The sequence below is a fragment of the Argopecten irradians genome, chromosome 3, assembly GCF_041381155.1.
Source record: "Argopecten irradians isolate NY chromosome 3, Ai_NY, whole genome shotgun sequence".
Lineage (NCBI taxonomy): Eukaryota > Metazoa > Mollusca > Bivalvia > Pectinida > Pectinidae > Argopecten > Argopecten irradians.
The window spans coordinates 53,482,009-53,499,086 of NC_091136.1; the positions used below are offsets into that span (position 1 = coordinate 53,482,009).

General features: G+C 38.9%; 1 protein-coding gene and 1 long non-coding RNA gene across 2 annotated transcripts in view; one reads left to right on the plus strand and one right to left on the minus strand.

Annotated features, from left to right (window-relative positions):
• Positions 1-9,928: 9,928 nt before the first annotated feature.
• Positions 9,929-17,078, minus strand: part of LOC138319054 (uncharacterized) — a 77,276-nt gene continuing 70,126 nt past the window's right edge. The window contains exon 2 of the long non-coding RNA XR_011207945.1: positions 9,929-10,811. This is a non-coding gene — a long non-coding RNA (uncharacterized lncRNA). The remainder of the gene's footprint in view (positions 10,812-17,078) is intronic.
• Positions 11,919-13,929, plus strand: LOC138319050 (cyclic AMP-dependent transcription factor ATF-3-like). Its single transcript, XM_069261939.1, has 3 exons — positions 11,919-12,202; positions 12,652-12,759; positions 13,347-13,929. The coding sequence occupies exons 1-3, from the start codon at positions 11,966-11,968 to the stop codon at positions 13,485-13,487; spliced, it is 486 nt and encodes a 161-aa protein (XP_069118040.1). The 5' UTR covers positions 11,919-11,965; the 3' UTR covers positions 13,488-13,929.

Genomic DNA, 17,078 nt, shown 5'->3' on the forward strand with positions numbered 1-17,078 from the left:
ACATGAAGGGTATAGGTCAGACATCGAGGGTATAGGTCAGACATTGAGAGTATATATCAGACAATTGAAGGGTATAGAACAGACATGAAGGGTTTAGGACAGACATGGAGGGTATAGGTCAGATATGGAGGTATAGGACAGACATGAAGGGTATAGGACAGACATGAAAGGTATAGGACAGACATGGAGGGTATAGGTCAGACATGGAGGGTATAGGACAGATATGGAGGCTATAGGACAGACATGAAGGGTATAGGTCAGACATGGAGGGTATAAGTCAGACATGGAGGGTATAGGTCAGACATGAAGGGTATAGGACAGACATGAAGGGTATAGTCAGACATGGGGAGTAAAGGTAAAACATGGAGGGTATAGGTCAGACATGAAGGGTATAGGTCGGACCTCGAGGGTATAGGTCAGACATGGAGGATATTGGTCACACATGGAGGGTATAGGACAGACATGAAGGGTATAGTACAGACATGGAGGGTATAGGACAGACATGAAGGTATAGTACAGACATGGAGGGTATAGGTCAGATATGGAGGGTATAGGTCAGACATGGAGGGTATAGGACAGACATGGAGGGTATAGGACAGACATGAAGGGTAAAGGACAGACATGAAGGGTATAGGACAGACATGAAGGTATAGTACAGACATGGAGGGTATAGGTCAGATATGAATGAGGGTATAGGACAGACATGAAGGTATAGTACAGACATGGAGGGTATAGTACAGACATGAAGGGTATAGTACAGACATGAAGGGTATAGGACAGACATGGAGGGTATAGTACAGACATGAAGGGTATAGTACAGACATGGAGGGTATAGGACAGACATGGAGGGTATAGGACAGACATGAAGGGTATAGGACAGACATGAAGGGTATAGGACAGACATGAAGGGTATAGTACAGACATGAAGGGTATAGGTCAGACATGGAGGGTATAGGTCAGACATGGAGGGTATAGGTCAGACATGAAGGGTATAGGTCAGACATGGAGGGTATAGGACAGACATGAAGGGTATAGGACAGACATGAAGGGTATAGGACAGACATGGAGGGTATAGGTCAGATATGGAGGGTATAGGTCAGATATGGAGGGTATAGGTCAGACATGGAGGGTATAGGACAGACATGAAGGGTATAGGTCAGACATGGAGGGTATAGGACAGACATGAAGGGTATAGTACAGACATGAAGGGTATAGGACAGACATGAAGGGTATAGGACAGACATGGAGGGTATAGGTCAGACATGGAGGGTATAGGTCAGACATGGAGGGTATAGGTCAGACATGGAGGGTATAGGACAGACATGAAGGGTATAGGACAGACATGAAGGGTATAGTACAGACATGAAGGTATAGTACAGACATGAGGGTATAGGTCAGATATGGAGGGTATAGGACAGACATGAAGGTATAGTACAGACATGAAGGGTATAGGACAGACATGAAGGTATAGTACAGACATGAAGGGTATAGGTCAGACATGGAGGGTATAGGACAGACATGGAGGGTATAGGACAGACATGAAGGGTATAGGTCAGACATGGAGGGTATAGGTCAGACATGGAGGGTATAGGTCAGACATGAAGGGTATAGGTCAGACATCGAGGGTATAGGTCAGACATTGAGAGTACATATCAGACATGAAGGGTATAGGACAGACATGAAGGGTTTAGGACAGACATGGAGGGTATAGGTCAGATATGGAGGTATAGGACAGACATGAAGGGTATAGGACAGACATGGAGGGTATAGGACAGACATGAAGGGTATAGTACAGACATGAAGGGTTTAGGACAGACATGGAGGGTATAGGTCAGATATGGAGGTATAGGACAGACATGAAGGGTTTAGGACAGACATGGAGGGTATAGGTCAGATATGGAGGTATAGGACAGACATGAAGGGTATAGTACAGACATGAAGGGTATAGGACAGACATGAAGGGTATAGGTCAGATATGGAGGTATAGGACAGATATGGAGGTATAGGACAGACATGAAGGGTTTAGGACAGACATGGAGGGTATAGGTCAGATATGAAGGGTATAGGTCAGATATGGAGGTATAGGTCAGATATGGAGGTATAGGTCAGACATGAAGGGCTTAGGACAGACATGGAGGGTATAGTACAGACATGAAGGGTATAGGACAGACATGAAGGGTATAGTACAGACATGAAGGGTATAGGACAGACATGAAGGGTATAGTACAGACATGAAGGGTATAGGACAGACATGGAGGTATAGGTCAGATATGGAGGTATAGGACAGACATGAAGGGTTTAGGACAGACATGGAGGGTATAGGTCAGATATGGAGGTATAGGACAGACATGAAGGGTATAGGACAGACATGGAGGGTATAGGACAGAAATGAAGGTATAGTACAGACATGGAGGGTATAGGTCAGATATGGAGGGTATAGGTCAGACATGAAGGTATAGTACAGACATGGAGGGTATTGGTCAGATATGGAGGGTATAGGTCAGACATGGAGGGTATAGGACAGACATGAAGGGTATAGTACAGACATGGAGGGTATAGTACAGACATGAAGGGTATAGTACAGACATGAAGGGTATAGTACAGACATGAAGGGTATAGGACAGACATGAAGGGTATAGGACAGACATGAAGGTATAGTACAGACATGAAGGGTATAGTACAGACATGAAGGGTATAGGTACAGACATGAAGGGTATAGGACAGACATGAAGGTATAGTACAGACATGAAGGGTATAGGTCAGACATGAAGGGTATAGGACAGACATGAAGGGTATAGTACAGACATGGAGGGTATAGGTCAGACATGAAGGGTATAGGACAGACATGAAGGGTATAGTACAGACATGAAGGGTATAGGTCAGACATGAAGGGTATAGGACAGACATGAAGGTATAGTACAGACATGGAGGGTATAGGTCAGATATGGAGGGTATAGTACAGACATGAAGGGTATAGTACAGACATGAAGGGTATAGGACAGACATGAAGGTATAGTACAGACATGGAGGGTATAGGTCAGATATGGAGGGTATAGGTCAGACATGGAGGGTATAGGTCAGACATGAAGGGTATAGTACAGACATGGAGGGTATAGGTCAGACATGGAGGGTATAGGTCAGACATGGAGGGTATAGTACAGACATGAAGGGTATAGGACAGACATGAAGGGTATAGGTCAGACATGGAGGGTATAGTACAGACATGAAGGGTATAGGACAGACATGAAGGGTATAGGTCAGACATGGAGGGTATAGGTCAGACATGGAGGGTATAGGTCAGACATGAAGGGTATAGGTCAGACATGGAGGGTATAGGACAGACATGAAGGGTATAGGACAGACATGAAGGGTATAGGACAGACATGGAGGGTATAGGACAGACATGAAGGGTATAGGACAGACATGGAGGGTATAGGACAGACATGAAGGGTATAGGACAGACATGGAGGGTATAGGTCAGACATGGAGGGTATAGGACAGACATGAAGGGTATAGGACAGACATGGAGGGTATAGGACAGACATGAAGGGTATAGTACAGACATGAAGGGTATAGTACAGACATGAAGGGTATAGGACAGACATGAAGGTATAGTACAGACATGGAGGGTATAGGTCAGATATGGAGGGTATAGGTCAGACATGGAGGGTATAGGACAGACATGAAGGGTATAGTACAGACATGAAGGGTATAGTACAGACATGAAGGGTATAGGACAGACATGAAGGTATAGTACAGACATGGAGGGTATAGGTCAGATATGGAGGGTATAGGTCAGACATGGAGGGTATAGGACAGACATGAAGGGTATAGTACAGACATGAAGGGTATAGTACAGACATGAAGGGTATAGGACAGACATGAAGGTATAGTACAGACATGGAGGGTATAGGTCAGATATGGAGGGTATAGGACAGACATGGAGGGTATAGGACAGACATGAAGGGTAAAGGACAGACATGAAGGGTATAGGACAGACATGGAGGGTATAGGTCAGATATGGAGGGTATAGGACAGACATGAAAGGTATAGGACAGACATGAAGGGTATAGGACAGACATGAAAGGTATAGGACAGACATGGAGGGTATAGGTCAGATATGGAGGGTATAATTCAGATATGGAGGGTATAGGTCAGACATGGAGAGTATAGGTCACACAATGAGAGTATAGGACAGACATGAAGGGTATATGAGAAACATGAAGGGTATAGGACAGACATGGAGGGTATAGGTCAGATATGGAGGGTATAGGACAGACATGGAGGGTATAGGTCAGACATGAAGGGTATAGGACAGACATGGAGGGTATAGGTCAGATATGGAGGGTATTGGACAGACATGGAGGGTATAGGTCAGACATGAATGGTATAGGTCAAACATAGAGGGTGTAGGACAGACATGAAGGGTATAGCTCAGACATGAAGGATATAGGTCAAACATGGAGGGTATAGGTCAAACATGGAGGTATAGGACAGATATGAAGGGTATAGGTCAGACATGGAGGGTATAGGACAGACATGAAAAGTATAGGTCAGACATGAAGGGTATAGGTCAGACATCGAGGGTATAGGTCAGACATTGAGAGTATATATCAGACATGAAGGGTATAGGACAGACATGAAGGGTTTAGGACAGACATGGAGGGTATAGGTCAGATATGGAGGTATAGGACAGACATGAAGGGTATAGGACAGACTTGAAAGGTATAGGACAGACATGGAGGGTATAGGTCAGATATGGAGGTATAGGACAGACATGAAGGGTATAGGTCAAACATGGAGGGTATAGGACAGATATGGAGGCTATAGGACAGACATGAAGGGTATAGGTCAGACAATGAGGGTATTGGTCAGATATGGAGGGTATAGGTCAGACATGAAGGGTATAGGTCAGACAATGAGGGTATTGGTCAGATATGGAGGGTATAGGTCAGACATGAAGGGTATAGTACAGACATGAAGGGTATAGTACAGACATGAAGGCTATAGGACAGACATGAAGGTTATAGGACAGACATGGAGGGTATAGGTCAGACATGAAGGGTATAGGACAGACATGGAGGGTATAGGTCAGACATGAAGGGTATAGTACAGACATGAAGGGTATAGTACAGACATGAAGGGTATAGGTCAGACATGAAGGGTATAGGTCAGACATGAAGGGTATAGGACAGACATGAAGGGTATAGGACAGACATGAAGGGTATAGTACAGACATGAAGGGTATAGTACAGACATGAAGGTATAGTACAGACATGAAGGGTATAGTACAGACATGAAGGGTATAGGTCAGACATGAAGGGTATAGGTCAGACAATGAGGGTATTGGTCAGATATGGAGGGTATAGGTCAGATATGGAGGGTATAGGTCAGACATGAAGGGTATAGTACAGACATGAAGGGTATAGGTCAGATATGGAGGTATAGGACAGATATGGAGGGTATAGGTCAGATATGGAGGGTATAGGACAGACATGAAGGGTATAGGACAGACATGAAGGGTATAGGACAGACATGAAGGGTATAGGACAGACATGAAGGGTATAGGACAGACATGAAGGTATAGTACAGACATGGAGGGTATAGGTCAGATATGGAGGGTATAGGTCAGACATGGAGGGTATAGGACAGACATGAAGGGTATAGGACAGACATGAAGGGTATAGGACAGACATGAAGGGTATAGTACAGACATGAAGGGTATAGTACAGACATGGAGGGTATAGGACAGACATGAAGGTATAGTACAGACATGGAGGGTATAGGTCAGATATGGAGGGTATAGTACAGACATGAAGGGTATAGTACAGACATGAAGGGTATAGTACAGACATGAAGGGTATAGTACAGACATGAAGGGTATAGTACAGACATGAAGGGTATAGGTCAGACATCGAGGGTATAGGTCAGACATTGAGAGTATAGGTCAGACATGAATGGCATAGGTCACATATGAAGGGTATAGGACAGACATGAAGGTATAGTACAGACATGGAGGGTATAGGTCAGATATGGAGGTATAGGACAGACATGGAGGTATAGGACAGATATGGAGGGTATAGGTCAGATATGGAGGGTATAGGTCAGACATGGAGGTATAGGACAGATATGGAGGGTATAGGACAGACATGGAGGGTATAGGACAGACATGAAGGGTAAAGGACAGACATGAAGGGTATAGGACAGACATGGAGGGTATAGGTCAGATATGGAGGGTATAGGACAGACATGAAAGGTATAGGACAGACATGAAGGTATAGTACAGACATGGAGGGTATAGGTCAGATATGGAGGGTATAGGTCAGACATGGAGGTATAGGACAGATATGGAGGGTATAGGACAGACATGGAGGGTATAGGACAGACATGAAGGGTAAAGGACAGGCATGAAGGGTATAGGACAGACATGGAGGGTATAGTACAGACATGAAGGGTATAGTACAGACATGAAGGGTATAGGTCAGACATCGAGGGTATAGGTCAGACATTGAGAGTATAGGTCAGACATGAATGGTATAGGTCACATATGAAGGATATAGGACAGACATGAAGGTATAGTACAGACATGGAGGGTATAGTTCAGATATGGAGGTATAGGACAGACATGGAGGTATAGGACAGATATGGAGGGTATAGATCAGATATGGAGGGTATAGGTCAGACATGGAGGTATAGGACAGATATGGAGGGTATAGGACAGACATGGAGGGTATATGACAGACATGAAGGGTAAAGGACAGACATGAAGGGTATATGAGAAACATGAAGGGTATAGGACAGACATGGAGGGTATAGGTCAGATATGGAGGGTATAGGACAGACATGGAGGGTATAGGTCAGACATGAAGGGTATAGGACAGACATGGAGGGTATAGGTCAGATATGGAGGGTATAGGACAGACATGGAGGGTATAGGTCAGACATGAAGGGTATAGGTCAAACATGGAGGGTGTAGGACAGACATGAAGGGTATAGCTCAGACATGAAGGATATAGGTCAAACATGGAGGTATAGGACAGATATGAAGGGTATAGGTCAGACATGGAGGGTATAGGGCAGACATGGAGGGTACTGGTCAAACATGGAGGTATAGGACAGACATGATGTGTATAGGACAGACATGAAGGGTATAGGACAGACATGAAAAGTATAGGTCAGACATGAAGGGTATAGGTCGGACCTCGAGGGTATAGGTCAGACATGGAGGATATTGGTCACACATGGAGGGTATAGGACAGACATGAAGGGTTTAGGACAGACATGGAGAGTATAGGTCAGATATGGAGGTATAGGACAGACATGAAGGGTATAGGACAGACATGAAAGGTATAGGACAGACATGGAGGGTATAGGTCAGATATGGAGGTATAGGACAGACATGAAGGGTATAGGTCAAACATGGAGGGTATAGGACAGATATGGAGGCTATAGGACAGACATGAAGGGTATAGGTCAGACATGGAGGGTATAAGTCAGACATGGAGGGTATAGGTCAGACATGAAGGGTATAGGACAGACATGAAGGGTATAGTCAGACATGGGGAGTAAAGGTCAAACATGGAGGGTATAGGTCAGACATGAAGGGTATAGGTCGGACATCGAGGGTATAGGACAGACATGAAAGGTATAGGACAGACACGAAGGGTATAAGACAGACATGGAGGGTATAGGTCACACATGAAGGGTATAGGTCACACATGAAGGGTGTAGGACAGACATGGAGGGTATAGGTCAAACATAGAGGGTATAGGTCAGACATGGAGGGTATAGGTCAGACATGGAGGGTATAGGACAGACATGAAGGGTATAGTCAGACATGGGGAGTAAAGGTCAAACATGGAGGGTATAGGTCAGACATGAAGGGTATAGATCGGACATCGAGGGTATAGGTCAGACATGGAGGGTATAGGACAGACACGAAGGGTATAGGACAGACATGGAGGGTATAGGACAGACATGAAGGGTATAGGTCACACATGAAGGGTGTAGGACAGACATGGAGGGTTTAGGTCAAACATGGAGGGTATAGGACAGACATGGAGGGTTTAGGTCAAACATGGAGGGTATAGGTCAGACATGGAGGGTATAGGACACACAAGGATGGTATAGGTCACACAAGGAGGGTATAGGACAGACATGGAGGGTATAGGTCGCACAAGGAGGGTATAGGACAGACATGGTGGGTTTAGGTAAGACATGGAGGGTATAGGTCACACAAGGAGGTTATAGATCAGACATGGAGGGTGTAGGTCAGTTAAGGAGGATAAAGGTCACACAAGGAGGGTATAGAACAGACATGGTGGTTTAGGTCAGACATGGAGATTATAGGTCACACAAGGAGTGTATACGTCAAATGAGAAATATTTTATTCTAAAGTTGCTCCTAATTAGAGGATTTTTATGAATGGAATCTTTATCAAAATATGACTAATAAATATTTATAAGTGCCTTTTTGCTGACGAAAATATAACTACATCTTATTTGCATGTTTCGGGAAAAACACGTTACCTTACCCTCGTCGTATTTTAATCGACTAAAAGCGGATAAAATTGTGGTAGAATAAACAGGTCACACGATTCGTGGTTGTTGGATATGGAATTTATTCCACATTCGTAAGTTATTTTTCAAAAGTTTCAAAAGACACTTGCTAAAGCTCGTGTCTTTTGTAACTTTTAATAAATCAGTGTATCGCGTGTAATAATTCCATATCCAATGACCTGTTGTTGTGTTTACCATTTAAATTACACTTGTTCCTCTGGTTGATGTATTTACCATTTAACTTACACTTGTTCGTGAGGTTAATGTATTTATCATAAAAATTACACCTGCTCCTCTGGTTGTTGTGTTTACCATTAGAATTACACTTGTTGTGAGATTGATGTATTTATCATAAAAATTACACTTGGTCCTCTGGTTGATGTATTTACCATTAAAATTACACTTGGTCATTTAGTTGTTGTGTTTACCATTAAAATTGCAATTGTTCCTCTGGTTGATGTATTTACCATTAAAATTACACTTGGTCATTTAGTTGTTGTGTTTACCATTAAAATTGCAATTGTTCCTCTGGTTGATGTATTTACCATTAAAATTACACTTGTTCTTCTAGCTGATGTGTTTACCATTAAAATTACACTTGGTCCTCTATCTGATGTGTTTACCATTAAAATTACACTTGTTCCTCTAGCTGATGTGTTTACCATAAAAATTACACTTGCTCCTCTAGCTTATGTTTTTGCCATTATAATTACACTTATTCCTCCAGTTGATATGTATACCATTAAAATTACACTTGGTTCTCTAGTTGTGTTTACCATTAAAATTACACTTGGTCCTCTGGTTGATGTATCTATACCACTTAAATTACACTTGATGTTCTGGTTGGTGTGTTTACCCTTAAAGTTACACTTGTTCCTCTGGTTGATGTATCTATACCATTAAGATTACACTTGGTCCTTTGATTGTTGTATTTACTAATTTTACACTTGATCCCCAGGTTGGTGTATCTATACCATTAAAATTTCACTTGGTCCTCTAATTGTTGTATTTACTAATTTTACACTTGATCCCCAGGTTGGTGTATCTATACCATTAAAATTACACTTGTTTCTCATGTTCGTGTTTTAATTATTAAAATTACACTTGCTACTCTGTTTGCTACTCTGTTTGATCTAACAATATCAGTAAAATTACACTTGTTTACGTACACATATCTATCAAGACTTATTACCACAATCCCTCCACATCTGGGTTGAGAGTTCTAATCCCATGTGGGACAGTTGCCATGTACTGACCGCTGACAATGGTTTTTCTCTGGGCACTCTGGTTTTCCTCCACCACTAAATCTTGCATATCCGTTAATGACTCAGGTTGTAAAGACCAAACTAATAAACCAAACTAAAAGTATATGTATTTATACCAATTTTATTTACTTTAACACTATATCATTTGGTTGGTGTATCTTCAACTATAGTTCACTGGAAAATCTCTGATATCGATTGCATTGCAATATATCCGTTTGTTGAACAACTTTGGTTACCATTAATCACAGTTTTTATATATTCGGGACCTACTAGAGTGTCAACAGTCCAGTTCTAGAATATTTAGAGGTCTTGATACAAAATCAATGAAAATCTACATCTATATAATAATAAAAAAAGAATATATAATCATACTGTAAATGCCTGTTTAATTATTTTTATCTAGATTTCTACAACGTCTAAGAGATAGTAAACATGCTCTATGGACATTGCAGCAGGTCCATACACATTATAAACTGTAACTTGTTCTCAGACCCCTGTGGATTTACGACCAGTATAAAAACATGTGCGCCACGGAACATTAGACTTATCCATGAACATTTTCCAGAAGTTATTTCCGCGAAAGACCTTCTAGTTTTCACGGCAAGTCCAGAAACATTTGTTAAGTTGACACAAATCGGGGAAATATCGCATTTCAAAACGAGAAAAAAACCCAGCAGAATTTCAGTTGATATCTTGTGCCGACAAAAATGCGGAAAATGTACCGTGGTGCACATGCTTTTATAACAAGTTATCTCAAAATAAGGAAAAATCAGTAAACTTACTTCAGAGTTATCCCCCTCGTAAAAAGATAAACCCCCCCCCCCCTGGTACAAAAGATTTCCCCACGGTACCGCCAACAACCGGTGATCACTGATCATTCATCTGTCACCGCCTGACTATGATGGTATATCATCCATGTTATCCATGTGGTATGCTATCTTCGGTGATATCTTGTCTCATAAGTATTACACCAGGAGTAGGTTTCAATCTGTAAAATATAAGAAAAAATAATTGTTTACTTAACAATAACACGCTCCTAAAACGGAATGACATGCACGTGCATTACATTAACAAGAACGTCCGTGGGCGGAAACAGGACAGGAAGTTTGGGGCAGGGATATTGTATTTCTACATACACGTGCTTTTTATATTTCATTTCTTCAGAATACACCCACGGTACTATCCTGTCTGTACCTACAACACCATCAAACATCCTACACACACATACACTGTGTATGTGTGTACATTTTCTTGGCCTATGTCACAAATAATTAGATTGGATACATCAAATTATTTTTTTTCTAAATTAAAAAAAGTATATTTGATTTTCTCTTATATTGTTTTTGTCCAATCAATAACTTACCTTATATTTTTCACCGTATAACAAAGCTACTTAGAGTACATTAATTTCCTTTCACTTTTTTTCGTTCACATTAGGTTTTGTTTTCTATTTATCAATATTTTGAGTTTTTCGCTCTCCCAGTCGTTTAAACACTGTAAAATATTGTTTTGCATTAACTTTCCGATATAAAATATTGTCCGATATAAAACTGTTAAGGTAAACAATTTAGACCCCTGGTATATATATACGTCAGTTCTATTGCTGTACGAACAAGACCAGGCTCGTTATTTTTCTCGAATACGAGTTACATCCCTTCCCTTTATAAGAAAGACAGTATAATAAATTATACGACGATTGATAAACTCAAATTCAATCAATAACGGCGACAGGCATTTCATACTTACATCAAATAATAACTTTTAATTACATTTTGTATTTTGGACAATATTTCGATAATTTCTTTATACTTATAATCGATTTATTACTAAAAAGACATGTAATTACATTTCTGATTGAAAAATAAATAAAATAGTTATTGATGATTTAAATCAAAATATTAACGTACACTATCAATGGTGCCTTTATCGGGCGACATATTGAATCTTAAGGACAAAGTGAAATTGCGCATTACAAATTAGCATTGAGCTGCACAGACAGATTGCCCCGCCTCCTATACATAACAAGCTTGCTGGTTGGTTAATATATTTGGAATCGATGATTATGTATATCTACAGTGGTCACGAGACCGTATGTATACACAAATAAACGGCTCGTATTTTTATTTAGTGTGAACAAACAGCATGGCTGAAACATTGCTCGGAGCCAAGATGGATTCTGAGGGTTCTAAATCGATGTCTCCAGCTGTCTTAGAAGAGGTGGAAATAGAGAAACTAAAGCAGGCATACGCATGTTCTTTAATAAATGGCGATCACCTCCCGCTCATCAAAGAGGAGTTAAAGTATTTGATCCAGTCACGTCGATTAGCGGACGGAAAAGAGGAACTTAATGTCAACTTTCATCCTCCACAAAAACCTCAAGTAGGTTAATAGTAGTTTTTTTTTATATCAATTCTTGTTTGTTTCATATCGTTTATTGGTTAGGACGCTATGACATACAAAATTTTAATGTATATCAGAATTGGCATGGGTGCCAGGCCAGAACAGGACTACTGTCATGGTCTTCACGTCCGTCGGAAATTATGTCACATGTTGTCAAATATTGAAAAGTTTATAATAGTACTTTTTCGTATCAGAGTACAATATTTTGCAAGCAATTTATTTTTGAGGTGGGTTAGGCAAAGAGTGTTTGTTTATTTCAACATAATACTGCATATCATTTTGCATTGTTTCCATATATATATAAATAATAGTTTATCTCCAGTATGTATGAATTATTTACATCCGATAAGCAGATAATGCATGTCATTCTGAAAGTTTCGACCAGCATTATTCGGGTTAAGAAATTGGTGTATTATTTTTGTTTTCAGTTGGAACTCGAGGATAAAATTAAAATGAAGAAAAGGCGCGAACAGAACAGAAATGCTGCTCAGAGATTCAGAATAAAACGGAAAACGAGGAAAGAAATTAACGAAAAGGTGAGAGTAAATTTAATTTTAGATAATATAGATAATTTTAATGGAACCACTTTTTTTAATATAAAAGTTAATCATGAAATTCATTTGACACAAAAACAAAATTAAGATAATTTCCATTTTATTTAATTTTGAAGAAAATAACTATCTTAACATGAAATTGAAATTTCATTTGACACTTTCAGAAAATTTCAAAATGATATTCAAGTGACTGCAAAAATGAATAAATGATTTCAAACAAGAAAATGCAAAGTTATCAGGAAGAATGTTCAAAACCAAGGAATAATATAGGATGAAATTGAAAACAAACCATTAGATGTGACCCATATTGTAAAAATAAATAATACCAATTAATCAGTGTTACTTAAATAATTAACATTTACGAGCGTCAATCCCTTTTGTGTGTATGGTTATTTATTTTATCAATTTATTCCATGATTATTATAAATAATGCTAACATTACAATATATATCCACTTGTCGCAGTGTAACAACAAGTTTTAAATTCTATTAAACCATTCCTGATAAACTTACCTGTATCTTTTATAACCTGAGAGGAATATTATCGATTCTGGTGTAATTATTTTCCAGGAGCTGGATTTGTTGAATTCGAGAAATAATGAATTGCGTTCCCAGATTGAGGACTTAGAGCGCGAGTTACATATATACCGACAGTATGTGTATGGTCTCCCCGGGGATGGGATACAGATAGAGAATTTCCCGCCAAAGTGACAATAGAGTATCAATTATCAACTGGCTGAATTTATGAACCGCACCCACAATGCCGTGCAAATACAACAGGGTCAAAGGTTGCAAGGAATTCCCGAGAAACAGGAAACACCAGACCTGCACGTAACAACAACGTGAGTTTCAATGCAAGATCAATGACTTTTCGTCTATGATTTCAACTTGTGGTCAAGAGACAAGGAAATTATTCCTTAAAACAAGATATGAAAATAGGATTGGAATACTTTCAGTATGAGCAATGACAATACTGATAATACAAACTTATTAAGAAATATATTCATATTTCTATGTTATTAGATGTTTCGAATACACGATAGGAGAATCGTGTGTTTCTTTAAACCATTTTCATATCAAATATTTTGGTGTTGTTTATCATAGAAATGATATTTTTCAACAACAATTTATTAAAAGCTTGTTATGAATTCGATTTGTCTCCCTTTGATCTGTTGAGAATGTTAACTACCAATTGACGATCATTCGCTCCGAACTTGTTTCAAACTTGTTTTAGCACGTTGCTGCGAAAAATATAAATTACGTAAGCACCAGGTTCCGAAGATAGTTCCAAACTTAGCGTGATACGTACTCGGGCTACCTCGGACTACATTCATGTCACATATAGCTTGAACACAGATATCACATATATATATGTATACACTTGCCCTGTAATCAGTACTACATGCTTTACTTGTGTATATATTTTATTCTATCGATTGATAATCGACAGGTGCTTGTTTTTCATGCGGTAGTGAGCATACTGCTATATATGTTAAAATTCGTCGTAGTTGTCCGATAAAGCTTCAGTAACTACCCTAACTATGATATGTAATTACGGACATATTCTTATTAAGAACGTTTACTTCAGTCAATGCTGTTTCTGGTATGATCTCTCGGTGATGTAACACTTAAATATGACGTTCAAGGTTAGATCAACGTTACCAGTGACGTGACAAATGATCAACATTATCACATCAATTTTTACCAGTGACGTAACAAGTGTCATCGCATTAATAGGTTTGTTCAGCATTATCAGTGACGTAACGGGTATGATCAAACTTTCCAGTGACGTAAAAATAATCATCAACGCTATCAAAGTCAAAAATGCGATTAAGCAATATCAATGATGTAATATGTATTAGCAACATTATCAACGGCGTAACAGAGGTCATCAGTGATGTGTTAGATTTGGACGGATAGTCATTATCATCATTTAATTTCTTATTTATTATCATTATTATTTTATAACATTAACCGTGACGAAGGATGTGTGCTCAGCACACTATCAATGACGTAACAGTTTAGACCGTTAGAAAGTTATTTCCCTCCCGACGGAGTAAAATGGAGGGAAGTTAAAATGACGTATTCCGTATTTTCATATTAAAGAGTTATCTGTCCTAGATGGTATGACGTCATGTATTTACGTAATGTCATATTTCTTCAGAGAAAACGCGAAGGTTTCGCTCACAAAATAACGACGCCACAATATAGTTATCTACCTGCAAGGGAGTTAACTCTATCATATTCAAAGACGGAAAAATGTGATTATCATTAAAAAATACAAAAACTATAGTTTCTGTGATGTAGTCAATCTTTCTAGCGACGAGTTATTTTTTCTTGACTATAATTTGGAGCAAATGTTATTATTGTCTTTCTTTTACTGAGCGGTAAGCTTGTATCATATGTGTAATCCACCATGAAATGTGATACGGAGACAAATTTGTAACATTTTCTGACAATGATTATATAATAAACACTATCAGTGATGTAAAGGAACAGACACTGTCACACTGTACATACGTATGTACTGCAGGTATAAATGTCAGTATAACGGTCCCATGTAGCATACGAATCCCGAGACAAAATATGTGAACACTTGTGGTGGTATTATCTTAACAGTGATGTGACTTTAGAAGCACATAAAACGGTGGTTGATAATTTACTTGATATACTTGGTTAAGTAATTCATCACAAAAATCACCAATGAATACTTGACATTCAGATGAATATGTTGAACATTTTGGAAATTAGGGGTGTGCAGCGGAAGTCGGCGACCAGGCAGCTCAATTAGGTAGAACATCCGTATTAGGTCTGGAGTGTTCGTGGAGATGATAATATATAATGAAGCTCTGTGAAAAATGATGAGAAATGGTTTGCTATGAGAAGTTGGTCAAGTTAACGCCGACCCAGTGAGTCAAGGCCTGTTTGGTGAGAATTAAGGCGTTATAATGTGGACATAACTGGATGAAAGTCTTTGTAACTGGTGAATATTTAGTATACATAACACGCTTTATAATGTTGTCAGTTACATCATCGTTACTTAACTAAATCTGACGAAATTCACAAATGTCGAATAATCTCACGCTCTCTACCTAATTGAATTGTAAAGGCCCCGGCGATAGAGTAACTGGTTATTAAGTACATATCTATAACGACTTCTGAGATAAGTATGAAAGCTTCAGCTGTCAGACTGAGATTTATATCCGTATCGTACGAGTTTTAGGTGTGCAAGTCGGGTTTTCCGGCAGATTTCGCGCGCGTTTTGTCGCCCAGAACTTTGAAACAGTACCAACAAGCGAGTTGCTGTCCGGAGCGTCCGTCTGCCATATCAAATGTCATTCCGGATATCCTCACTTAAATTAGCTGATGTAGGCATCTTTCAAACAATTCGTTTTTATTTTTATTTTATCAAATTACGTAAAGGTTAAGTTAGCGACCTTCCTTCCGCATTGAGGAGTGGCAATTGACATGGCGTACATATATCTGACGGAGTTCGCCGAGAATAATCCGACGGATTCGGATCTATATTGTAAGTTTGATTTCGTTCTATAATACTACTTCTACTTATATAAGACAGATATACATAGGATGCAACATGAATACTAAGACATTTATTTAGATAAACAAGTTATAAGTAATTCAAATGGCATTTTTCGCAAATTGGTATCAAAATAAAAGGATCCGAATGCACGAAAATATCGAAGTATTCATAATTTGATATAATTAATGGATTTAGGAAACGGCTAATCATTATGATCTTAGATAAGTGATATACAACATGCGTTGACCTGCATGTAGTTTAAAAAGTAGAATGACTGATTAAGTTCATCGCATTGAAGTTGAATCAGAATCCTTTGGACTTCGCACTGACAATAATAATGTATATACTATCATTAATAATTCGTGTAGCCATCTACTTATTAGTTATGTTTATTTCTAGAGAATTTGTAGTGCTGTTGTTGATATATCTAGATAACATCTATCAACTGCTATCATAAAGATGATATGTATATAATGTTAGAATAGATTCAAAACATTATCAAGTGTCATTAAATGCATGTTAAATTAATATCTAGAGAATATTCATCAACTGACATTTTAAAAATACATATTGATATATACAGAAAATATAAATCAACTGTCATTAAATAATATATAAATATCCATAGAATATCAATCAAATACCATTAAATACATATTGATAAAAACATCCAGATAATATCAATTAATTACCATAAATACATATTGATAAAAATGTCCAGAGAATATCAATCAAACACTATAAATACATATTGATAAACA

What these genes read in the sequence shown, in the direction of transcription:
- LOC138319050 (XM_069261939.1), top strand. Translation starts at nt 11,966, where the DNA reads ATGGCTGAAACATTGCTCGGAGCCAAGATGGATTCTGAGGGTTCTAAA. An exon ending in ATCCTCCACAAAAACCTCAA is followed by an intron (nt 12,203 to 12,651) that starts GTAGGTTAATAG and finishes TTTTGTTTTCAG; the next exon opens with TTGGAACTCGAGGATAAAAT. An exon ending in GGAAAGAAATTAACGAAAAG is followed by an intron (nt 12,760 to 13,346) that starts GTGAGAGTAAAT and finishes ATTATTTTCCAG; the next exon opens with GAGCTGGATTTGTTGAATTC.